At 41.2% G+C, this 26,917-nt stretch overlaps 1 protein-coding gene across 1 annotated transcript; it reads left to right on the top strand.

The window, feature by feature from the left end:
- Positions 1-25,827, top strand: STPG4 (sperm-tail PG-rich repeat containing 4). The gene is made up of 7 exons (XM_042445457.1): positions 1-55; positions 5,334-5,399; positions 7,522-7,788; positions 10,068-10,132; positions 11,896-11,944; positions 24,358-24,462; positions 24,994-25,827. Exons 1-7 carry the CDS (start codon positions 2-4, stop codon positions 25,108-25,110), a joined length of 723 nt encoding a protein of 240 aa, XP_042301391.1. The 5' UTR covers position 1; the 3' UTR covers positions 25,111-25,827.
- The last annotated feature ends 1,090 nt before the right edge of the window (positions 25,828-26,917 follow it).

The raw sequence follows: 26,917 nt of genomic DNA on the forward strand, positions 1-26,917 counted from the left end.
CATGGTTGGCAGCAGTGCAGTTAGCAGAGTCAGCAAACAGAGCAAACAGTCTGGGGTAGGTGCTGTACATCAGTCCTTTGCTTGGCAGTAGGATTTGGTTGGTCTTAGAAAAGTTGTGCATTCTGAACAAAGCAGCATTGTAACTTCAGACAAAGTTATTAGCAGAGAAGGGAAGTAATGAGTTACAAGTACCATCACACCTGTAAGAGATTAGGGAGGGGAGTAATGAGGATGAAACCTTTCAAGAGTAATGTAATGAGTTAGAAAGGGTTATTTGAAAATTGCAACACATAGTTGTTTCTAATTACTTTTAAAGGGCATTTAAAGGCTGGAGACCAGGGTTCGATTTGTGCTCGGCCATGGGTGGGTGACCTTGGGCAAGTCACAGTCTCTCAGTCTCAGGGGAAGGCAATGGCAAACCTCTGAACAAATCTTGCCTAGGAAACCCCATGATAGGCTTGCCTTAGAGTTGCCATAAGTCAGAAACAACTTGAAAGCACACACCACACACAGAGAGAGGCATTTTTAGAGATAATTTGGGAGGATTTTTTTCAACTGTCCTACAAGCAAAGATTTCCCAGGCAGCATTTATATACTGTGTGAAGTCGAAGGCTTTCATGGCCGGCATCCATAGTTTTTTGTGGTTTTTTCGGGCTATGTGGCCATGTTCTAGAAGAGTGTGTTCCTGACGTTTCGCCAGCATCTGTGGCTGGCATCTTCAGAAAGATGAAGGTGCCAGCCACAGATGCTGGCAAAACATCAGAAAGAAACTCTGCTAAAACATGGCCACATAGCCCGAAAAAACCACCAAAAAAAAAAAAAATTATATACTACTTTTCTGTCAACCCACCCCCTGAAAGTAGCTTGCAAAAAATGCAACAGGATTTTTTTGAAAAAAGAAATTGCCTTTACCAAAAAGAACACAAGACAGGACATAGAATAAAATGCCATATGCTAATATGTATGCATATATGCAAATTTAGTGATAATGATGACAGAAATTCACTGTCACCTTAATGGGGAAGACTGACCAGGTAATCTCTCTATCCACTGCCCAGTTATGAACGCTTGTTGAACAATGTGAAGCCTCTCTTCTCTTCTGATCCTTTATCTTAGAATGAGACCTCGAGCTCATTCACATGGCACAATTCTAGCAGTATTATTCCACTTTAACTACCATGGTTTTGTTGTACAGAAGAGGCATTCAGAAGTCTCAGCCACAGTTGCCTCCCCAAACTATAAACCCTAGATTCCATGGAGGATGAAACCATGGCAATTAAAGTGGAATAAAAATGCTATAATTATGTAGTGTAAATGGACTCCTGAGCTGGGCAACCCTTCAGATAGATGAGACCCAGTGTGGTGGAGTGGTTTGTTGTATTATGATGCTGGAGACCAGGGTTGGCTATGGAAACCCACTAGGTGACCTTGGTCACATCACACTCTCTCAGCCTCAGAGGATGGCAACAGCAAACCCCCTCTGAAGAAATGTGCCAAGAAAACTCCATGATAGCCTTGGGTCACCATAAGATAGAAACAACTTGAATGCACACAATAACAACTACAACTGTAAAGTAGAATATGTAGATATATATTGATATGCCCTACCAACATGCGGGAGTGAACTGCTTCAACCTGTCAGTTTTGAAAGGGTACATGTTTTCCTGATCATTCTTTTGTTATATTCTACCTCATGTGAATGCTTGCATTAATGTTGGGAATGGCCAGGAAATAGCCTAAATTTACAGTGCTGCTTCCCTGTCCATCTGTCTGAAAACTTATCTACCTATCTACCTATGTATGTGAGAGGCAAAGGTATTCCATAATTCAATGTAACATTTGTCTTCTGGTTTACTTTGTTGTTTTTTGCCTCCAAGTCGTTTCTGATTTTTGGCAACTCTTAAGACAAACCTATCAAGTGGTTTTTTTGGCAAGATTTGTTCAGAGGAGATTTGCCATTGCCTTCCCCAGTACACCAAGCTACCCAGTGGTACCTACTTAACAAAACCCACACAGCTCTTGCTGCTAGATTGCACTGTCTTTATAGCATCATTTTCTCAAACCCGGTGCCCTCTAGACCAGCGCTATTCAAAGTGATGTTCCATGGACCAGTGCAGGTCCATGAGCTATCAGATGCTGGTTCCTGGAGAGTTTCTAGGAAAGAAAGATATAATTGCAGCCAATGGACACAAATATGGTACAGGTTCCTAGTATGCTCTGTGTGTGTGTGTGTGTGTGTGTGTGTGTGTGTGTGTGTGTGTGTGACATCAGGTATCTTGAGAAACATTGCTCTAGACCAGGGGTAGGCAACCTTTTTGAGCCGGGGGCCGGGTTGGTGTCCACCAGACAACGGGGGAGGGGGGGGAGCCAAAAATAAATAATTAAATAATTAAATAATGTAGGACAACATTTTCAAATGTAGGACACATTTTTTTAAAATGGAGGACATGCAAAAAAAATTGATGATTTTAAAAAAATGTTAATATAAATGCATGTTTCTTAGGCATGATCAAAATGGAAGACATTTGGGCATTATTCCTAGACAGATGGCAGAAATGAACTTCCCTTTCTGGCCAAACCCCCCCCCCCCCATTCCAAACAGCACATTTGGGCATTGAACATGGCTTTACTTAAGATAGCCTCTTGCATATTTAAGAGGCATATTGAATAACCAAACTCTGGGTTTCACACTGCACATGGGTTCACATGGCTATGCATATTGAACATGTCAAGGTGGTCTCACAAGAAGTGATTTGCCCTCAGGTTCAAATGTATTTCTCAGAAGTGTGTACTTGGTCAAGGGACTGTGGTTTTTCTTCACTGCGCATGAGTTCGTAAAAATCACAGCAACTTACATTGGCCGTGCCTCTGAAGCTGGCCCATATCAATATCACCATCACCAGCCTCCTCCTCCTCCTGCTCCTCTTCTTCTTCCTCCTCCTCCTCCTCCTTCCTCCTCCTTCCCGCGTGGCTGCGCGAGAGGCCCAAGGCCCCCTTGCCCGCCACCAAAGGCCCCGTGCACTTCCACGAGAGGCCAAAGGCCCCGCGGGGCCTTTGGCGGCGGCAATCGGCAGCAGGACCGAGCAGGGGCCGGTCCCAACAGCTCGGTGGGCCGCATGTGGCCCGCGGGCCGTAGGTTGCCGATCCCTGCTCTAGACTACAACTCCCAAAATACCCTACCAGCTATGCTATCATCTTTTGAAGTGCTGCAGAAGTGGCTACTGTAAGTAGATAATCTTTCAGCGCACAGAGGAGCAAGACAACACAGTATAGAACTGTATTTACTCATGTTCTACCTACACCATCAGACTTCCCAGTCCCTTTGGTCCTTCCTTTTACTCCTTTGGATACTCAGAGCTACTATTAAATGGTAATGGATAGCCTTTTAGGGTACACACATTCTATGCATATGGCAGAAATTCTCCAAAGCCACAAGAAATCTCTATAAAGTGGACCCATCAGTTCTGTGGGCCCCTGTGGACACTGAAAAAATGGGAATGGTCACAGCCCATATTATTCAACGGGTTGTGATCTCTGTGTATCCACTTCAGCACATCCACATCCACATCCTGCCATTGAATAATATGGGGCATGATGATCCGCAGATGGTCAAATCTGCAGATTGCTAGCCTGCCAATATATGTGCGTGTACACACACACACACACACACACACACACACACACACACACAGTGAGCCCACTGTATTCAACCTATTTATTTCCCACACTTCTTCATAGATGCTCATAATATCTAACAGTCTACATAAAGAGACATTAAACCATGGATTACAAATAGTTAAAATAATACACCAAAAGTGTAAAGCAATAAGACAGCAAGAGAAGTCTACTCAAAGACTTCATTATTCCTCAAATAAACACATTTCTTACTGTACTTGAAAAAATAGAGTAAGTGACAATGTTGCTGGAATTCACAATTGCAGGTATGAATCTGTAACCTAGACTCACACATCTGTGATTTGTTTTATTCATAATCTCTATGAATTCAATAGTGTAGGGAATATGTAAGGTTTGTGGAAGTCCCCCAAACTCCACTTACTGGGCAGCCATGCTACAATAGATGAGGGTCTCATTGACTGTGAAACTGTAGATTGATATTACCCCCCCCCCCCCCCCCCGAACAACCCCCAGTGACAGGCATCCTGCTTCTAACTATTGCAGTAGAGATTACTTGCTGGAAGGGATGGAGACATCCATCTGCTGTGTCTTGACTGATAAGAGGAGATTCCTGTTGCTTGCAGTGGCTGCTGCCCAGTAAATCAGGACTGGGATGGCTGGGTCAGGAGATGCTAGTTAACTATGTAACTAAGGTGCTGTACAGACTGGCGAAAGCACCGGCCTGCATACGTACTAGGGGCACTGCTTATATATGCCCCGCAACCCTAGTACATAATCTGTACATCAAAATGGCGGCACCCAGTACACATGGGTGCTGCCATTTTGACATGGCAGACGCTTAGCGTCCGCATGTCCCAGCGCCATTGTGATGGCGCAAGTGCGCTGTTGGCGCACTTGCATAATCACAATGGCGCCACATAAAGAACCCAATTTTTAAGGGTTCTTTTTGCTCCACGAGGAAGCCCAGTGGTCTGGATGCTGCAGCTTCCTCGTGGAGCCAACTAGGGCGGCGGGAGACCGCTCGCTTTGGGGGTCTGTATCCCGCCATAGGTAATTAAATAACTACTGGGTAATACAGACCAGCACTTTGTGTCGGCCTTTAGGCAGAGCCACGGTATAGTGTCCGCATGCTGGATGCCGTGGCTCCGCCTCCTTCGCACCATGATGCCGCACGGCGTGTCTAGACGACGTGTGGCATCATGGCACGGCTCTGGTGCTGCATTTAGATGACACCCTTTCTGGGGCAGAAAAATAACCCACCATTTGTGGGAGTTTTTTGCACCGGGTTGGGGGCATGGCATGCGGTTCTAGGGGTGGTTCTAGGGGCGGCATACAACCCAGCGCTGCTAGGGCGGCATACAGACACCCTTTACGGGCTGTCTGTACAGCCTCTTAGTCACTGTTCTAGAAACGTGGCCATGTTGTCTAACAGAAGGAGATTCCACAAATGGAGTTTCATTGGCAACTCTGATGCACCACAAAAGAGTGGCCCCCCGAGCTTATGTTAAACCTTGGGCAGCTAGTTGTAGTGGAGGATAGTCTGTTAAATGCATATACATTTAGTTTTTATACTTCATAACATGTGAGAGGCTTTGCGTGTTTCATATGTATATTACATGTTTGCATCAATCAATGCTTCAAAAGGACTACTTTGAAATGGTATAAGTGCTGAGTGTCTAATCTGGGTTTCTTTGAAGGGAACGGACAAAGGCAAAGAACTAACTGAACTGAAAAGAGATGGATGGTGGAGGGAATCATTAAGAGTAAGTATAATTGTTCATTTAGTTATTTTTAGCTTTGCATCACAAAAGTAGAAACAATACAATAACCAATCTGTGGAGGGAGTGCCCAATTGTAGAGTATGGCCTTCAGCTTTAATTTAGAATAATAAGGAAGTGACAAAAATGAATCCAGTGGCATCTTTAAGACTAACGGTTTTATTTTAGCATAGATTTTTGTGTATTCAACCCTCTTCTGCAAATGCGTTGCTGAAATGTGGAGCATGTTCAGAGGAGGGTAGCCAAAATAGTGAAAAGTCTGGATACCATGTCCTATGAGGAGCAGTTTAGGCAGCTGGGTGTGCTTAACCTGGAGAAGAGAAGAGATGCTGCAGGTTTGCCAACCAGGTGGTCTGCCAGTCTTGAGGTCTCAACACAATGCATTCTGTTTATCGGAATGTTTGTTGAAATGTGACACTTTTCTAAAGCGGACTCTTGTGTTACATATGTAACTGTAGTGAGAACAAAATGTAGTTTGTCAAAGACCAATTATACCTCTGCAAACAGGATGGAATTTTTTCACTATATCCCAAACGTTTGAATGTTTTCATTCCTGAACAGCAACCTGAAAGTTTTTGATTGCATGCATTGATTTAGTTAATTTAATAGGAATATATAACCTCTGGCTTTCTAAGGCCTTAGGTGCAATCACCCAAGAGTGTCCTGAACCCCTTGTCCTATTCTCCCTCCCTGTTGATTTCCACTGATGTGTATCTGCAATTGTGTAGTAGTAAACGTTGAAGAATGTGCACTCAACATGAAATATCCCATTGCCATACTCATAGCAGATAGATTCATTAATTAATTTAAAAAATCAAGTAGGTATCTTGATCCATATGAATGACAGGTTTTGATAGTTTTTCTCTCCATCAGGGGCAAGTCTTTTGTAAAACTAATGGGTCTAGGTTCCCCATACAAAACCAAGCCCCATCAAGATACTTGGTATTACAAGAGTGATCATTCTCAGCAGTACAGTTGATCCTCTCTTATTTGCTCGTTTCCCTTTCGTTTATTTGATGATTCACAGATTTTACTATTATGTTCTCTCTAGGAATTTCTAGGTCCTCCAGTAGGATTCTAGGGTCAAATTTTGCTAGAAGATGGCCATAAAGTCACATTGGAGGACCTAGAGATTCCAAGAGAAGTGTTCTCTCGGGCTAAAATAAGTACTATTTATGATTTTTATTTATATTTATATTAGCAGCTTTTCCACTTTCATGGGGGGGGGGGGAGAGGCTGTGCCCTTAACCCCTGCAAATATGGAGGAGGCAACTGTATATTGTTGCTAGGACAAATACTTTCCCCCTTGTTAGGTACTCTGTCATATTCAGGTAAACACAAAAGGAGTTTGAGAGGCATTGGGGTGATGGGATGGTAGGTGACAAAGTCATCCTTGCAAAATAAAATAAAATAGTCCTTGTTCTCTGACACCTTGAATTCTGGCTTCACCACAACACTGCACAATTCTCAGGATGATGTAACACTGCTTGATTTTTCACATGTAAATATGTCATTACTGTTTGTGTCTTGTACTGGCGGGTCAGATACAGGAAATTTCTGCTCCACAACAATGCAGATAATAACTACAATGACTGAAGACCACTCTTTGATTAAGGTTTCTACTAAACATTTTTAAGTTCAAAGAAAACTTGCATCCATCTTTTGCCTCCCACCGAAATGGGGATATTATCATAGAATCACAGAATCATACAGTCCCTTAAGACTAGATTAGGAGGGACTGAACACCTCCGAAATAATCAGCACATTGGATCACCAAGACATCTATGTAGTTGAGCCTCCTTAGGCATCATCAATCATAGAACACTCATAGAAATATAAATTCATGCTTCTTAGTCATGCTCAAAATGGAGGACACATTGAAATTCCTCCTGGACAGAAGGATGAGATGTAGGGCACGTCATGGAAAAAGAGGACATCTGATCCCCCTTCCCTGAAAGTACCTGTGAATAGGCAAAATCAGTAACAACCTGCTGGCCAATGTTGAGCTCTGCTCTCTTAAAAAACAGTTCTGGGGACCCTGGATGCAATCTCGACCCATGTCTGTCAATAGCGTAAGAGGGTTTGATGTTATGTTTCTTTCCTCCAGCCAACACCAATACCAGGATTTTACCCAGTCAGAGATTTTCTTGAGGATGCTCAGCTGAATCCAGTGAATCAAACATATAATTTTAAAGGCGAAGGCAGAAAGAAAATGTCCATCTACCAGCAGATCCATCTACCTGATATAACCCTCCCAGACACGTGCGCTTACCTTCCTCCATCATTTGTGCAACTAGCACAGAAAAGACGAGTAACTTACTCTTTTAAGAACACTTCAAGGCAAAGTCCCATAAGTTTAACCTATAGAGACAAGGTAAAAGTAAATTAATAATATAGATACATTAATCTTAAGATCTAGATATTCAAAGCAAAGGTGGGGAACAAAGTGTAGCTGGAGAGACAAATTCCTTTTCTCATTAATTGCTGAGGGAGCCATATTCCCATTGTGGTAGCGATTGAAACTATCAGCATATTTTAGTTTACACCTCTTACTTGGCATAACTAAGCCTCAGAAAACATACTGCATCCTCATAGAATAACAGGTGTGTTTTTAAAATAATAATAATAATAATAAGGAAACTATGAAATGATGGTATCATGGTCCAATAGGGAAATTCTTGAGGAGGTGGATCAGAACCTCAGGCGAGCAACATCTGGCTCCAGGGCCTCAGGTTCCACATACCCTTCTTTGAAGGAATCTTATGACAGGCATCCTGTTAATGACATACAAAAGCATATATCTAATTTTTGTCTATGTCTCAGAGCCAATGGAAGAAGTGGATTACTGGTCAGGGATAGTCTTGGTAGAATTAGTTGGTAGTAGCCAAGTTCCATCGCTGATTGTCAGTGTACAGTAGACACTTAAATAGCAACACTAACTATGACATCACCAAATGCAGGCAAGATGTATGTGCACCCTTCCTGCTCTCCGGTCCCCAGGCTTTCTTCCTGGAAAGAAAGCCCAGGGATGGAGCAGCCGGCAAGGGAGAGGAGGGCCCAACTGGGTATCATCCCTTTTCTGGGTGTCACTCAGTGTGGTTCGCTGACGACGCCACTGCTGACTGTGAAAGGGTACTGGACTCCATCAACAAAACGGCTGGAATGCTTCTCTACACCATTTACCACCAATACAGCTTACCTTATAACAGTCACATGTGCCAATATTCCAAACTCATACAAAAAAGCAATGTATGAAGCACAAAAATTAGTATCTTGGGGAGAAAGACTGACTAGTGTTTTGTTTGCTTTCTGTCTGCATGGGGGTGTTCACAGAGGCAAACAGTTAAAAGTATGATCCCCCCATCTGCAGCCTAGAGTGAGGTAGTTTCTTCCTAGCACTCCAGCTTTCTGCTACTTCATTTTCTTTGTAGGTGGAGTGAGTGTCACAGAATGCTGTAGGACTTATTTCTGGGTAAAACACAAGGGTGTCACTGGGGTGGTGGTGGTGCAGGGAATGAGGGCTGCACCGAGTGACATTTCAGAGGGAAGTGAACACCAGGTGGGGCGGTCACTCCGCCAGCTCTCCTCTGCCAGCCAGGGTGCCATCAGCTGTGGCTGCTGGTGTGGATGGAGTGCTGCTGCTGCTTGTCAGCCCCTTCCAAGCCTGGCTGGGCAGAAAAAGAGAGTCGCTTCCCTTTCCCACTTGGCCAGAAACTCAATAGACCCAGAAGAGGCTGTTGGGTAATAGTAGCATCCCACCACCACCATGGCTGAGGTGGCTGGGCTGGTGGAGGGGGGGCAACTGGGGTGTGTGCCAGGCTGTCTAGGGGTGACAGCATGAGTTATTGCATTGGGGTGACACCACTGGTAAAACATGCATAGAACAGTGCTATAAGGGGTGATAAAACTGATTTCTCTAGTAACAGCCAAAAAGAGAATAATTGTGCACTTACTGCTGCATTGATCTCTTTGCAAGAATTAATCACCAGGAAACAGCTCAAATTAAGAAGTACTGAAGTACAATGTGACAGCATTTAAAGAATGTCAGTTTGCGGACACATTTCAACTTGCTAGCGATAGCTTGTAAAAACTTAAACAGCTCAGAATCAGGGTACCTGCAAAAGACAGCTTTCAAAAATTAGTTTTTTGAATGACATTCCCAGAATCCCCTCCGCCACACACCACTGACCATGCTAGCTAGGGGATTGTGGGAGTTGTTCAAAAAAGTAAGCTGACAAACTGACAACTGTCTATCTCTACCTTTTTCTGCCCATTAGTACAATCTACTCTGAAGGCCTTGCTCTGAATGCCACTATACTGAAAATGGCAACAAGAATGACTTCTTAGTCATTCCTTTAGAATTCCCTTCCCATCTCCATTCAACAGGTTCCCTCTTTGCCAGTCCTCAGAAATATCATAAAGAGAAAGCTCTTATCAAATTTCAGTACAACATGATGTTGCTGTTATAAATGTAAAAACAGAATTCTGAATTCCTGAAGTTATATTTGCTGCTATTTTGTATTCTGTCAGGAAATGTTGCATGTGTAGATTTGCTTGCTACCTCGGGAATCCTTACATATCTATTTTGAGCAATCACTAATACAGTAAAATGACTTCTTTATATTTTTATTATGTACTCTTCATTCCCCGTAGAACATAAACACAGATCCTGGGCAATATAATCTCTTTCCTCTTCCAGTACCCACTTATCCAACCAAGTAAGTAAAAAGACTATTGCTGCTCTTATTTTCGACTCTTGTACAGATTACAATGGGCCCTTGGTATCCACTGGGGTTTGGTTCCAGGACCCCCTGTGGATACCAAAATCCATGGATGTTTCAGTCTTGTTAAATACAAAGGCATAGTGAAATGGTGTCCCTTATATAAAATGGCAAAATCAATGTTTGCTTTTTTGGAATTTAGATATTTTAAAAATACCATACTTTCAAGCCTGAATTGTTGAATCCATGGATAAAGAATCTGTGGATAAAGACAGTAGGCTGTATTTTCTTCACCAAGAACTTAGGAAGTTACTTTTGAAAAGTAATTAATCATATAAAGAGTTCCAAGAAAGTAACTTGTTGCCATCAGAATTCTTTTTAAACTGGCTTATTATATAGCAGGTTGTTGTGTGTGTTTTTTGCACCACCAACTTTTTGTGGGGTCAGTTTTTGCTTCCCTTTTGGGCAGCGGTGTGTGTGTGTGTGTGTGTGTGTGTGTGTGGTTATGAGGAAAAAGTAAGAAAACTTCTTAGATTTTGGAAAAGAATCCACTCAAAATCTCCATCAATGCATATTTAGTCCTCTAAGCATGGCTGCATTTACACTGTAGAATTAATGCTTTAATTGCCATGGCTCAGTGCTATGGAATTTGGGGATTTGTAGTTTTGTGAGCTATTTAGCTTTCTCTGTCAGAGAGCTCTGGTGACTCAATATACTACAAATCCCAGGATTCCATAGGATGGAGCTGTGACAGTTAAATCAGTGTCAAACTGCATTAATTCTGCAGTGTGGCAGCAGCCTTAAAGTAATAAGGCAAAGCAATGGCTAGTGCATATTTGTTGCTAATTATGATAATATTTCAGAAAAGGAATAAAGTTATGCTCATGTTATCACAAAAATAACACACTACAGGTAACCTAATTTCTTTATTAATGCTTGATACATGATGTTGTACATTATGGTTAATGTTGTTTCTTCTTTTAAAGCTTTGGAGCAGATCTGTGTGTAGTATCCACACCTTTCTCAGCAACACTGCAATATATAATGAGCAGTATAGATTAGTCTAGCCTTCCTCAACCTGACATTTTCTATAGGTTTTAGACCAAAACTCACATTATGTACAATATACAGCGTATAAGTACAATGTAGAAGTGGGGCATATTGTGTCCCTATTATGTTTTAAACATGTTTTTAAAACTGCTTTTAACTTGTATTTTTAAAATGAAAGTTTAATTGTGTTTTAAATTTTGTATTAATCCCTTTTCCTGAGAGCCAGCAAGGCATAGTAGCTTGAGTATTAGACTACAACTGTTGAGACCAGGGTTTGATTCCCAGTTCAGCCATGAAACCCACTGGGTAACCTTGAGCAAGTCACACTCTCAGCCTAAAAGGATAGCAATAGCAACCTCTCTGACAAAACATGCCAAGAAAACATCATAATAGGTTTACCTTAAAATCACCATAAGTTGGAAATGACTTGCAGGCATACAACAACAACATAGCTTTCTTTAGTCGTACTGCATTTTAAAATGGTTATAAACTGTGTTGAATCCCATGCTGGGAGACAGGTGGAATATACAAGAAATAAATAAATAAATAAATAAATAAATAACAAGTGAGCTGGCTCTGAACAAGTGAGCTAGTAAAATCAAAAGGCACAGTCCTGTAACACTGAGCTATTGATAAAACTGCTGATCTTTCAAAAGCATTGACATGGTTTCCTTCTCTCTGCTCTTTACCTGCTTGCCCCTCAAATCTAGGAATTATATGTTTCGATCTGGAGTCCAAAGGTTTCCCATTTTTGGCCCGGTAAGTACCATATTGATTAATGATTGGAGGAAAAGAAGAAAAGAAATCTACACTTCAGTATATCTTTCTTGAAGAGCTGAAGCTTAATATTTAGACTTTCTGGAGGGGTTTCAGACAAGATTTTTATCATGCCATCGCCCCACCTCCTTCACAGACTTTTCTTTATTTTTTTTCTTTATTTTTATATATTTCATGGACTTTTATGAGTGCTTCAGGGCATGTCTACATGGATCAAATGAACCCGTTTTCCCCTGCTTTCCCTGCGACTTTTCTTCACAGTGCAGGACCAAAGCCTTCATTCAAATGCAGACTGTTTTCAGAAAAAGAGGCCACTTCCACATTGAATCCTGGCCATCCTGCCCTTAAACTAGTTTTAAAAGAGTTCCCTTTTGCTCTGGATTTTACATGAAAATCTGGACACACCGGAGCAAGACCAGGTGGCTGTTTACATAGTGTCTTAGGGATGTGTAGGGAATGAAGACCAAACCAGGTGACACTCCAGAGCAGGGTTGTGGCACTACACCTGGTGGGACTGGCACAACTGCTGGGTGGGCACAAAAGGGCATTGCATCCCCTTTTCCCTTGCCCAGTAGCCATGATGGACCTCAAACAGCACTCCAGAGGCCGTAGCACTGCCCATTCCAACAATGCCTGCTGCTGGGGCATGACAGTGGCTTTTGTTTGGGTTCCATCTTGGACTTTTTTTTTTTTTTTGGAAAAAGATTTTTTTTTTTTTACCTCCTAGGAGCCCTATGTGGCACACCCATACTTTGCCCACATAGTTGGACAAACAGCACAGCCTCTCCACTCTCCTCTTACAAGTAAATAGCCTTGTTGGGAGGCTGCAGCAGGGGGGAAATATGAGTTTTTGGACATTGGAGGAGGAGATGTGGCACTGATCTTCCTGGCAGAATTTTAAGTGACACCTTCTTCATCCAGGTTTTCAGCTGTGGCGGGCAGAGGCTGAGGGATTTGGAGAGGAAATATATATATATAAATTGCACTTCCCCATTCCACCCCCACAAAATACTCTACCACATCTCAAGCTCATCCATCTATGTGATGCAAACTCTTGATCTAAGCCTATTAATGTAAATTGATGAAGTTTTGAAATGAGAACACTATTCATCTTTGTTTTCCTTTATCTTTTTAAAGAAACAATCTCACTCATTAAATTTGGTACACCCAACTGCACAAAACTGTACTTCCGATGGCACAAAAGATACTCAGCTGCTTGGTTAGGGTAACCTTTCCATCAGGAAACACAAAGCCCACTTTAAAAAGATGGTTTGCTTATCCTTGCTGGGGGGGTGGGGAATCACTTGTAAAAACCCCACCATACCAACCTGAACATACCCAATCTTGTCTGATTTTGGAATCCAAGTATTGTTGGGCCTGGTTAGAGCTTGGAGGGTTACTCATATCCACCAACTGTCCTGATTTAGTCTGGAGAGTCCTGTTTAATCCTCTGTTTATTCCACTTTTTCAGCCGCTTTTAAATTGTCCTAGTTTATCTCTCATCCTCCTTTGCCCTGAGTTTACTTCATTTGCTGCAAAGTGAGTTTAAAGTTCAGAACTAGTGTGCACTCAATTAACTCGTCATTAGGGAGGGAATAGAAGGGGACAAAGTCTTGCCTTTCTCAGTAGGCTCAGGCAAAGAAAACTGCTGCATCCCCTCCAAACTTGTGTATTCTTCCTTATTAATAACTTTTGCCAGCTTAACTATATGATCTTTGGCCACATGTGTCCCAGTTTTCATCTATGAAATGATGGAGGAAATGAGTAACTACCAAAAAGGATGAGGAGAAAATCCTGCATGATACCCTGGAGAGACATTATAGCCTTCCATAGAATCACAGAGTCCAACCCTCTTCCATGCCGGAATATACAAACAAATCTACCCTGAGATATGGCCATACAATCTTGGTTTGAAGACCTCCAATGAAGGGATATCCATCACCCTCTGAAGCAGTATATTCCATTGCTGAATATCTCTTATAGTCATTAAATTCTTCCTAATGTTTAGATGGAATCATTTTTCTTTTAATATGAATCCATGGGTTTGTGTCTTAGGCTCTGGAGCAGCAGAAAACAAACTCACTCCAACTGACAGAGCTCACAATACTGATGTAGGTAAAGCAATGGTCTAACCTGGTATAAGGCACCTCCTACCTTTCTATGATTCGTTGCTAATAGTACTTGAAGGGCTATTTTTCATTTATACAGTGCTCATCAAACATTGAGCAAAAATTGCTATTTGCTCCATTATATATATACATGCCCCCCCACACACACACACGTGTAGTAGTGAAGGACTGAAGAGGGGGAGACTACTTGGATCTGGAGTTCAGTGGATTTCTATGAATGATATCTTCAGATACAACGATTATAGTTGTTGGCTCTCTACAAGTTTGCTTTCTGGAGATTCCTGTGGTTTTAAGTTTTTGGACATTTTCAATTAATGTTTATCTGTATTGGTTATCATAATATGCTCAGGTATAAGCAGGTTCCCATGTATGAATTCCTGCTTAAAGGAAGAACCATATGTACTACCTGGTGTTCAGCTGATCATCATGTCTGTCTCTGTGGCCAAACCCCAAGGAGAAATTTTTCAAAATATATCTGCATTGATCCATATCAACAAACCACTTCTAGTAGTTTTCATCTCCACCAGGAGCAGGCATTCTATCAAGCTAATAGATCTTAGTTGCTCACTGAAACCCAAATCATTGCAAAATATTTTCCTTGACAACAGCTATAGCTCATAGAATCATAGAATCATAGAGTTGGAAGAGACCACAAGGGCCATCCAGTCCAACCCCATTCTGCCATGCAGGAAATTTCAATCAAAGCATACCTGACAGATGGCCATCCATCTTAAAGACCTCTAAGGAAGGAGACTCCACTACTCTCTGAGGGAGTTTGTTCCACTGTCAAACATCCCTTACTGTCAGGAAGCTCCTCCTAATGTTGAGGTGGAATCTCTTTTCCTATAGCTTGCATCCATTGCTCCGGGTCCTAGTCTCTGGTGCAGCAGAAAACAAGCTTGTTCCCTCTTCAATATGCCATCCTTTCAAATATTTAAACAGGGCTATCATATCACCTCTTAACCTTCTCTTCTCCAGACTAAACATCCCCAGCTCCCTGAGTCTTTTCTCATAGGGCATGAGCTCACAACAACATATTGCTGCAAGGAAAATTCTCTGAAGATGCTATCCACAGATGCACGCGAAGTGTCAGGAATAAACTCTTCCAGAACATGGCCACATACCCTGAAAAACCCACAGAAAACTAAGAGGAAGGTATTACAGTTGGCATGATAGAGGGCACCACTGGAGTTTATCACACGGGAGGAATTTATCTTAATTTTGAATGAAAAGAAAGTGGGGCCAGAATGCATTCATGTGAATTAGCTATTTCACCAAATGTACATGAATTCGAATTGCATTCAAACTGACTTCCCATTGCCCGAAAATAGCTTGCCATTGCCCGAAATTGTGTGTGGTAGTCTATCACACAATAACGTGAAACCCCGTGATTGCGTTTGGATTGCCATTGGATTATACTTCCAGTTTTCCTTGTCTGATAAACGCCACTATCCTTGCTAAAGAGAAAGTCTTAGTACTTGGCCCTATGAACCCTGGCTCAACTCCAGCGTTGGACAGCACTGTCACAGAGTCAATACATTTGGTGGTCTTTCCTTCTAAACACTATTTCTTAAAGTATGTCGTAGTTCCAAGCTCCCCACCTAGTTTTTCTCTCCAGTTTCTGAAAGGTAACTAAAATAGGTACATTTTTAATTACTTTAAAAATGCTACAAGTGGCTGCTCTGCGATACAAAATACACTTTCTTCTTGTCCATCTTGCCTTTGCTTCAGCATCCACAGGGAAGCACAAGGGGCAACATGAGCCAGCATCTGAATACTTGCCAACCATTTAGATGGAAGTAATTAAAAGTTACCATTACACTACAGAGGGAATGAAGTTACCTGCCCTTAATTTACAATAACTCAGGGTGCATCTACACTGTAGAAATAATGCAGTTTGACACCATTTTAAATGTTATGGCTCCATTCTACAGAATCCTGGGATTTGTAATTTTGTGAGGCACTAGCACATTTTGACAGAGAAAGCTAAAGGCCTTGTGAAACTACAAATCTCTGGATTCCATAGGATGGAGGTACAGTACTTAAATCGGTATAAAACTGCATTATGTCTACAATGTAGATAGACCCTTAGAATGATTCCAGATAAGACTGTTACGTGCTGCCCGACCTAATTTCCTTTTCTAGGGGTTTCACAAGACATTATCCTCCACTCATCTGCCAGCCTTGTTTTTCTAGCATTTCTGTTTGTTTGTTTTTTTTAAATAAATAGAGAAAGTCTATTAAGGAAGGAAAAAACAGTAACTAGTTACTAGCGTGAGGGGCCTTCCATCTGGTAATGTTCTTGGTTATCTCTTAGCTGTTGGGGGAAATGAATTAATTACCTTTACACTTTTATTTGTAGCTAGCAAAGTTCTGGAAGGGCTTAAATACTCTAAAGACACCAGATCCTGTCTTGAACTTGGAAACTAAGTAGGGTCAGCCCTGTGAGAGTCAGGCCTTGAAAGCTGGCATCTTGAGGCATATCCTCACTAGCACTGGCAGCATAGGACTAAATGTGGTCCTCAAGACATGAAAGGTTCCTCATCTCAATTCAGATTTTTCCAGCTCAGGCTCCTTGAGCTCAATAAGTTCACCTGGAAACAGAAGGTACTCCTTTTTTTTGTCTAGGCAAATAAAAATCCAGCTCCTTGTATTTATATTTATATGAAGCTAAATTAACCTAGAAACTGCCTACCATTTGGCAGAGACAGTCCCGTTTCATCGTCTGTCATCCCACTTTTTCAGCTGCTTTTACAATGTCCCAGTTTCTCTTTCCTCCTCTCATTTCCCCTCTTTGTCCTTGTCTTAAATCACTTCCTACAAAGTGAGTTCACAAAGTGCAAAAGTAGTTTGCATTGAATTAACTTAGCAGGTGTAGAAGAGTGTGTGGATGGAATCTTCTCTTTCTCAGTAGGCTCAGGCAAAAGCAAACTGCTGCAGTCTCTTCTACCTTTGGTGTTATTCCTCCTTAATCACTTTTGTCATCTTGGCCACACTCTCATGCTGCTTGGCCACTTGCATTCTGATATTCATCTCTGAAAAATTGGAGGGTACACTACCAATAGCAACAGCCAGTACTATACAGTCCTATTTTCTGCTGTAGCAGAGGAGAACTCTGAAATAAGGGTACCCACCAACAGTGCTAATCCACTGGATTTAATCCTAGTTCCAGCCCTTAAATCCTTGGCATCTATACAGGATCATTTTAGGGTCAGATCCATGGGTGACCTGTGTTTCCAAATATCAAGTGCTTGTCACAACATTTTGCCTTGCTCAGATCTTATTACTTAAGAAGAGTTAGGAAAGAGAGAAAGTTGCTTGAATAAGAGAATCCATACTAGAAATTCTGGCCTTCATAAGAGCTTTTAGCATTCAGTCTACAAGATGTAGAGGGTCACACATTTCATACTTGATGGATGTGTTGATTGCAATTGTCCAGATATGGACATGAAGAACGAGTGTGCTGACATTATTGATGCATCTGTGCCTCCAGTTAATAATACACAGAATTCAGGAGCAGAAGCTATGAGGAAATATCGAGATCTTGTCATCAATATTAAGCAAGTGTATCAGCTGGAGAGCCTATGAGTCACTCCTATCATAATCTTGATAAATGACTTGATCCTGGAAGCATAGAAAAAGGAGCCCAGACCATATGATTCTCCTGCAAAGACAAATCAGTCATGACCAAAGCTGTCATTTTAACACTGTCGGGATTATACCTTGAGCATCACAGATATTGAGGATTATGGAAACTTTGCCTGCTTCCCTCTCTGCCTGCATGTGTGCACACAAAACACAAATGTTGTGCCTAGGAGATTTAAGTAATAATATCTGAGCAAGGCATGTACATAAATGAAGTCAAATATTCGTCTTTTGTCATACATCTTGCCAATCCTCAAAGTCTATATGTTTTTTTTAAAAAAATTAGATATTTAAAGCTTTTAGGTTGGAAATGCTGGGGATGCTTTAGTTGGATATCTTGCACTGAGCAGGGATTTGGACTATATGGCCCATGGGGCCCTTTCCAAATTTTTGATTCTATGTAAGATTTCCATGAGGGTAAGGGATATGAAAAGAAAAAAAAAAGAGCTAGTACCGGGGCATTTTCTATAAAGAACATGCACGGAGAAGGAGGGGAAGGATCCTACAACTTGCATTACTAGATTCTTGTAATTATTTATTTCTTGTTATTGCATCATTATTCAGCACTGTACAGAATAAGAGAAAAGGACAATGCTTACAATACAAGGTTTGGCATTTAGAAGGATAGCAGTAAAAATGATTATATGTGAACGAGTGCAGTCCTGCATGTTAAGTTTATTCCTATAAAATTCATAACTAGTAAGCATATATAGTTGGGGGGGGGGGGTGGTTGCTAAAGGAACAGGTGAGGCCCAAGTACCCCAAAGGCACCAGATCCTTTCTCACCTTGAAAGACTTAACAGTGACTATGGTGAACCTATGACAGGATTTTCTTCACAAGATTCTTTCAAAGGGGGCTTGCCTTGGCCATCCTCTAAGGTTGAGAGAGTGTGACTTGCCCAAGGTCATCCAGTGGATTTCCATAGCTGAGTGGGAATTCAAACCCTGGTCTCCAGAGTTGTAGTCCAACACTTAAACCACAAAACCTATTTTGTTGGAGAAAGTTTCCAAGCTATCAAACAATGTACCTGTTGAAAGGCACTAGAGAGCAACCCTTTGTCAAAGCATTTTCAATGATTGGTGTTACAACATAATTATTTGATTCCAAACTGTGTTCTTGTTAAGTGTCATCGTAAGTGCAAGTGTGTGTGTGCCTTCACGTCACTTGTCAACCTGTGGTGACTCCATGCATTTCCTAAGGTTTTCTTAGGCAAGGAATACTCAGAGGTGGTTTTGCCAGTTCCTTCCTCTGAAAATAGAGCCTAACAGCACCTGATACTCACTGGCAGTTTCCCATCCAAGTACTACCCAGGGTTGACCGTGCTTAGCTTCCACAATCAGATAGCATCTGGTGCCTTTAGGATATTTAGGCTCATTTCTCCAAGTGCAAATTTAGTGGCAATGGCAGAGTGGCAGTCTCAACTGTGTGAGTGGATAAGGGAGAAATGCAGAAAATGGGATTTGGGAGAAGTACGGTCAGTATATTTTGAACAGGTCTTGGACAAAATTACATTTTCTACTGGCCATGCTGGCTAGGGGCTTCTGGGAGGCAGAACGCTAGCACATTTAAAGTGAAAGAGCAAACTTTTTGAAGCTCCAAAAGAATGCCTCTTACCATGTTGTTCTTACATTTCTCATCTAATCTGACAGGTTTTGCATTTTTCACCTGCAGCTGTGATTCTGTTTTATTTTCCTTCCCCTTGTCTGTCAGAAATTTATGCTTATGTAGCTTTCAACACTTTGTTGTTTAAAGCAACACAGCTCTGCTCCTTTGCTGCTGCAGTTGTTGTTTAGGATTAAAATGCCTCTAGTCCTTCCAAACACTTTGCTAATATTCGGATGTCGACCATGTCAAATCTTTGATCAAGTTAGGACTTCTGGAGTCTTAAAATGGAGGATATGAGGCAGGAAGGGAAGGCAGAAATCTTTGCAGTAGTAGACCAGTATTTCTTTGGAAAGAACAGGAAAGGATTCTGTGTAAGGCAAATTCTCCGTGGACATTCTTTGGTTTTTAAATATATGTTAACCTTTTATTTGAAAATCCTCAAGGATCTCATTAACGTTCCTGTGTCAGGTGGCCTTCTGTGACAGAAGAGACATTCCATGTAAACAACATCTTCTTAAATGAGTTATTGATACAGCTCCTGTCCAATATTTTGCGACATATTAGCTGTAACAGACATTTTAACATTTGCCTACCACAGAGCAAGAACAGCCAGCCAGAGGCCTAAAGTTGTGCATTTTGCAAATGAAAAGACCAAGGCCACTCAACTTTTGTTTCTCTGAGGATTTGTTTAGCACTTCTTTGTTTATCACAAATAAATTGCCTGTTGTTTGTGACTAGTTTGAGCTCAGACTTTTGAGGGATGTGCTGGCATCTGCCTCAGGTAAAAAAATACTGAGGGACACAGAAAGAACACTGATTTATATATACAATATATATATATATATTCTCTACATCCTGCCTTTTTCCAAATAACGGAACTCAAGGTGGAGTACAACATGATGCTTTACCAACTATATGAAGCTAGAATGCTGAAATACAGCTGAACACTATAATTAGAATCATCCAAGCGATTATATTTCCCATTACCATGTGAGAGTTGGACAGTGAAGAAAGCAGATAGGAAAAAAATTAATTCATTTGCAATGTGGTGCTGGAGAAGAGTGTTGAGGATGGTGTGGATGGCCAAAAAGACAAACAAATAGGTCGTAGAATAAATCAAACCTCAACTCTCTCTAGAAGACAAGATGACTAAATTGAGGCAGTTGTACTTTGGCTACATCATGAGAAGGCATGATTCATTAGAAAAGACAATGATGTTGCAGAAGGTAGAGGAAAGTAGAAAGAGAGGAAGACTGCAAGCCAGATAGATAGGCTTGATAAGGGAGACCACAGGCCTGAGCCTGCAGGACCTGAGCAGAGAGGTGGAGGATAGGGGGACTTGGAGACGTCCCATTCACAGGGTTGCCATGAGTTGAGGTCAGCTCAAAGGCAGCTAACAACAAAAACAAATGTTGAAATACTATTAGCCCATTTATCATTTTAAATTAAATAGGCACTGTCAGTAGTTAAGGCCATGCACCTCAAGTAGGGAGTGATGCTATTTGGGGAATGCACGAACCAAAGGAGTGCTGCACTCCTGTCAGTATGAGGTAAGGCAAGGGATGGAACAGAAGAGACAGGAGAATGAGCAGTGCAAATGGTGGACTGCAAGGGGGAAGGGAGTGACACATTTGAGGGCATGAGATGAGGGAAGAGAAGGAGTAGAAGGGATAGGAGAATGAGTGACATGAGCTCTATAAAACAAGCAAGGGTAAGGTGCAGACTGCAATACAAGGGTGCTAGATGAGAAGAGAAGGGTTAGGATGGAAGGGAGGGTGAGTGATAGTAGCAGAGTGCAAGAAGTAATGAAATATGCATTGCAAGGATGCAAAGTAAGGTGGGGGAAGGGAGTAGGAGGGAAGGGAGAATGAGTAGTGAAGACAGGCAAAGAAGGGACACACTGTGGGGATGTGAGATGAAGCTAAGGAAGGGAGTAGGAGGGAAAGGAGAGAGGGTGGTATGAGCGTCAGAGTGAAAGAAGAAAGGAAGAGGAACTGCATTTAGAAGACACAGCGACAAAAGCTGCGGTGCCAGCAGCTTCGGTGCACTTTCCAAGGCACAAAAACAAACCGCTTTTTGTGGCTCCTTTTTGTGCGGGAGAAAGGCCAGATTGGGGCCGCGATGTGCAGTTGGCATGGCCCCAATCTAGTGAAGACAGAGGCGGTCTGCACAGCCCCTCGGATGGTCTAAAAGGTACTACAAGTTCACTTTCCATACTGATATTCCACACTAACACAGTTATGAATTCTATCTGCATTCCAGATGGATAGACTCAGTCAAGGAAGCCACAGCCCTGAATCTGCAAGACCTGAGCAGGGCTGCTGATGCCAGGGTTGCTTGGTGGTCTCTCATTCATAGGGTTGCCATAAGTCAAAGTCAACCTGACAACCGTTAACAACAAATTTCCTGTGGCATTTTTAGCTAAAATGTAGCTTATGTGGCTTGTCAAGAGGACTCTAAGTCAGATAGATGCTGTCACACTGTTTCATCTACTCTTAAGAAATGTCATTATATTTTGTCCAAGTGAAATTTTCAGAGAAATGTATGGAGCCCATCTTCCTCAGCTTTTCTTTCCTCTTGACAAAACAAATCAGAATTGCTACAGGGTTAAGAAAAATGCACACATGCTTTCTCGCAAGAGATGTCACAATTTCAAATGTGTTAAAAAGTATCATTTTTATGCTCAGAAAAGAACCTGACAGATGCTAACACATGAACACAAGAAAAAAAAAAAAAGACATTAACCTATCTGCCAGATATAAATAGATTTATTTTTCTTGGCTTTATAACAATAGCATAGAAGTGTTACTTGACAAGTTGGTTCCACTTGTGTCTTCAAGTGATTGAAAATAGATAGACCTGTGTAAATGATTTTATTACAGAACATCAAGGCAGCACATGATCTCTGTGTTTTACTCGTATATTGTTTGTTTCTCTTTGCAAGATAAAGCTGATATCCTGAAATTACTTCAGAGACATGCAAACCTGTCAGAATCAATCAGTTTTACTCAGAATTTTTCTGATGAAAAGAAATACTACTTTCCTCTACAACTCAATGGCCTGTATCCATAGTTATGGTGTTGCACCTGTGCAGGGTCCATTTCAACACTGGTTGTGAATTTTCGGAATTAATACAAGGGTGATATTCCAGACAGCTTTAGTTGTGAAGTTGGATAATACAATTGCACAAATAGGTATGGATCGGCTCTGCAAATGGTGGAACAACAGTTCCACAAATGTGTAACCCAGCAGAGTTCTTGTTGTTGTTGGTTGCTGTTGTGGTGTATATGTCCTCAATTTGTTTCCGACATATGGTGGGCCTAAAGTGATCTTATCTTGGCAGGATTTATTCAGAGGAGGTTTTTCACTGCTTTCCTCTGAGGCTGGGATAGTAAGACTTGCCCCAGATCACCCAGTGAGTTTGGGCAAGTGGGAATTTTCACTCTGCTAGTATTAAGATGAGTTTAGGTCAATAGTCCTATTTGGGCATACACACAAACACACACAGGCAGTACACAAATGCTTCCAACAGTAGGTAGATATGGCCTATCTGTCCCATCTCAGTCTTGTTCCAAAATCATGTCTAAATCACGTCTTTCCAAACTGGTCAGAAATTCTGAAATCTACAGCAGGATAAAGAAAGAAGGACATTGGCTCCCTGTGTTTCAATTGTACATGGGCGGAACATAAATAGAGCAAGTAATGGGAAGATGTAGTAAGGCAATAGTGCCAGTGAGCATAGCCTTATTCTCTCCTTTGTTATGTGAACTACAAAAATCTGAAGAAGGCTAGTGAAAAGAGCAAAACATATACAGGGGACACTCAACCTTTCAATGGAATTTGCATGGTACATAGGGATCTGTACCAGACTCACGCTGTGAGATGACATTTATTTGGCATAGCTTAATAAACAGTCTTTAGTGTTTCAGTTACAAGGATCTTGGGAATGTCACACATGCTTCATGTACATGTATCTGGAGAACTGAGAAATGATGAAGCTGCCTTGTACCAAGTTAAACCCCAAGTTCAGAAAATCTACTTAGGTCATGTTGGTAAAGAGAGTCTGGAATTCCTGTTCCAAAGAGGGAATGGTTACTATGTTTGGACAAACCATTGCTCTAACTAAGCCCAGCATTGTCTCCTTCAACCTTGTATTTAAGCACCTGGTAGCTATAGGTGAGAAGGAAATGGAAGTGGGTGGAATTGTTTTATGGGTGAATGAATGGATAGGCCCTGGTGGCGCAGTGGTTAAATGCCTGTACTGCAGCCATTCACTCGTAACCAGAAGGTTGCGAGTTCAAGACCAGCAAAAGGGCCCAAGCTCGACTCAGGCTTGCATCCTTCCGAGGTCGCTAAAATGAGTACCCAGACTGTTGGGGGCTAATTAGCTTACTTGCTGTTCACCGCTATGATCTTTGGAATAGCGGTATATAAATAAAACATATTATTATTATTATTATTAGGCAAAGGAGGGATGAAGTGCAGACTGTGGGATGTTTACCAGCAGCCTAGTAGATTTGTTTACAGGCTGGTAGCATTTATCACTTCATGTACAAAGCTGCAGTGTGTCTTTCTAACCAGAAATCATACATTAGAGACTAAAATTATGGGCAGAAGTTTTTCCCAGAGGATTCCCACAATAGCAAGTACATTTCTATACTGCTTATCAGTGCACTTAAGCACTCCCTAAGTGGTTTACAATGTGTAAGCTATTTGCCCCCAACAAGCTGGGTACTCATTTTAGAGGCTGAATGGACCCTGGAGTCCCTGGGATTGAACTCACAACTTTGTGGCTGTGAATGGCTTCAGTATAGTCATTTAACCACTGCACCACCAGGGCTCCTAATATATTACTAGGAGATTATAAGAGTGAACGAGGGACTTTCTACCATGTAAAATGACAGCTTTACAAAGACCATTGAATTGGGATCTATTTGATAACAATAACAGCAGTAGAATTGTCTTGTTCGTGTCTGTGTGGACATCTAGAGGAATAATATTTGTTTACATTTTAGAAAGAAGGTCCAGGCCCTGGTGAATATGAAATAAAAGAAAGTCCACCTATAGTTATACGGTCATGCTTCCTGTCAAAGGTGCCACGTTTGCTGCCATCTCATACTGTGAGTATCACTTGAATAAAAAACCAACCCAAGATGTGTTTCTAGTACTTGGCATTACAGGGCAGGACCTTAGTTTGGAAAATTTATGCTTTTGGACTGCGACTCACAGAATAATTATGACGAACTCTGGAACAGAGCTGCAGAATTATAGGAGGATGATGTGAAGCCTGGCTATCTCAGGCATATTTTAGACCTTGACTCTTGCCTTTGAGGTGGAAATTAAAAAAAAAAACATAGCTAATGTAACAAAGATGGATCAATATACCAAGTTCATGTTTACCAATTTTTTCATCTCCCTGTGTAGGGAATGAGTATACTTTGGGATCTAGGACATAACATGGTGAGGAAGGGAGAATAGGTTAAAAAATGTAATCACCTCCCAGAATAAGCCTAACAATGCGTCCCCTTGAATTAATAAAAATTTAAAGTAACGCATAGTATGACTTTACCTCTGCATTCTGGCTCTGTTGTTTTGCCTTGTAGAAAGCCTATCTTCAATTATTTGTCCTGCTTCTTTCTTTTTCTCTACAGAAAACACCTGGACCAGGAACATACTGGCCTACAAGGCAATCTCCAAAACAACCCAGAACCATTGCCAGTATGGGACGGGAGCACACAATCTTCTTTAGCAATACTCCAGAGTTTTAGAGTATGGAGTGATGTCAGTATATTAAATTCTATGGGCACTGATTCTGAAAAAAAGCAAAGTCCCTCAGCTTTTGCCATCTAATTGGCTATTTTTATTCTTTTGGCCTTTATTCCCTATCAATACCATTGTATTCCCTAAGTTTTGTGGTTCTACATAGTTTCCGGAGTTTTTCTAGCACGCTGTATATTCCTGTCTGTAGCAGGACTGGATGCAATTTACCTGAATTCACCTGGGAATAATTTTTACAGAGAGCGACCTTTAATGGATGCAAGATCTCCATTAGAAGAAAAAAGAATACAGACTGCAAAATAACTTTAAAATATTTTACATTCTTTCCCGAATTCAGAAAAAAAGGATAGTTTGCTGGCATTGTTTTTATATGCCATGACTTTCTATTTCCATATCTAGTCCACCTGAGCACTGTATTTTACCTGCAAGGAGCTTGTTCCATTGTAGAATCACAGAAATCAATGGAGCTACTCTTGAATATATTGATTCTTACCAACGCTGCTCTCATTTCAGAGTTTTCAGCATTGATAGGTAAAAATATTTTATACCCATTTAAAGGATGGCACCTTCTAAGCTAGAGACACAGCTACAGAACTGTGAAAATGTAGATGTTTTTATTAAAATAATTGTTACAAAAATGTAAGAATTTTCTTGGTCTTTTTGATGAAAATCATTTGTTTTGCTTTACTTTTACTCTTCTTTCTGAAAACATTCGGCTTATTTTTATCTTCAGTTGCTTCCTTCTCCACATGATGTTTCATTCTTTCTTTATAATCTCTGTTAAGTAAATAAGAATTTGCCAAAATTCAAAATATAGAAAACTTTTAAGTAGATTTTCCGGGAATGTGAGGTCTATTTAGGGAGAATAAAGGACTGGCAAAAAGGCCATAATTTTGTAGTGTGGTTAATTTTTTTTTAAAGATAATCTGCACATAAACTTTTTAGATCTGGCTGTGAAATAAAAATATCACCATACACTTAGTGTTGCAGTTTGCAAATTCACAAGTTGATAAGACACAAAGACATGAAGTTTTATTCCTTCACAAACTCCAGCCAAACATTCTGAACAAGATCTAACAAACACAGGAGCCTCAGCCAACTAAATATTTTAAAGCTGGATACAAAACTGCTTTGCTTTAAAGAGATATTACACCACACATCTCCATATGTGGGCAGTTCTGTAACTTCCATATACAGTAGAGGACTGTTGTAACATTACTACATAGCAAAGCCAGCAAAGTGACCATTGTGCAGCAGGACCGAAGCACAATGGGATGAGCATTGCATTGGTCCTGATAAGCATCGCATTGATCTCAATGCTCATCTGGCACTCTTCCTAGTGTCCTTTTACGCATCTTTGCAATTCACTAATGAGCTTTCTTAGCATCTCTGCTGTGTAGTCAAGGTCCAAAACACACTGCAGAAATAATCCGATTTGACACTGCTTTAACTGTCTTGGCTCAGTGCTAGGGAATCCTGTGAATTGTAGTTTATTGTTGCACCAGAGTTCTCTGACAGAGCAGGCTAAATGTCTCACAAAACTACAGCTCCCAGAATTCCCTAGCACTGAGCCAGAGCAGTTAAAGCAGTCTCAAACTAGATTCTTTCTGCAGTGTGTTTTGGACTAAAGTAAACATAAAGTTACAAAATGTGGATGGTGATACAGGATTCCAGCAATTTAATCTATGTATTTGCTTCTAGCCAGAGGATGAATGCAGAGTAGAGCAGAGCAGAGCGGAACAGAGGATGAGCCCTTGAACCTAGGGTTGCCATATCCCGGGAAAAGGAGGGACATTG

This window comes from Sceloporus undulatus, chromosome 1, assembly GCF_019175285.1.
Source record: "Sceloporus undulatus isolate JIND9_A2432 ecotype Alabama chromosome 1, SceUnd_v1.1, whole genome shotgun sequence".
NCBI lineage: Eukaryota > Metazoa > Chordata > Lepidosauria > Squamata > Phrynosomatidae > Sceloporus > Sceloporus undulatus.

Coding starts and splice junctions, on each gene's coding strand:
- STPG4 (XM_042445457.1), top strand. CDS start 2: ATGGTTGGCAGCAGTGCAGTTAGCAGAGTCAGCAAACAGAGCAAACAG. Junction 5,400..7,521: donor GGTGGAGGGAATCATTAAGA/GTAAGTATAATT, acceptor TCTTTCCTCCAG/CCAACACCAATACCAGGATT. Junction 7,789..10,067: donor GTTTAACCTATAGAGACAAG/GTAAAAGTAAAT, acceptor CATTCCCCGTAG/AACATAAACACAGATCCTGG.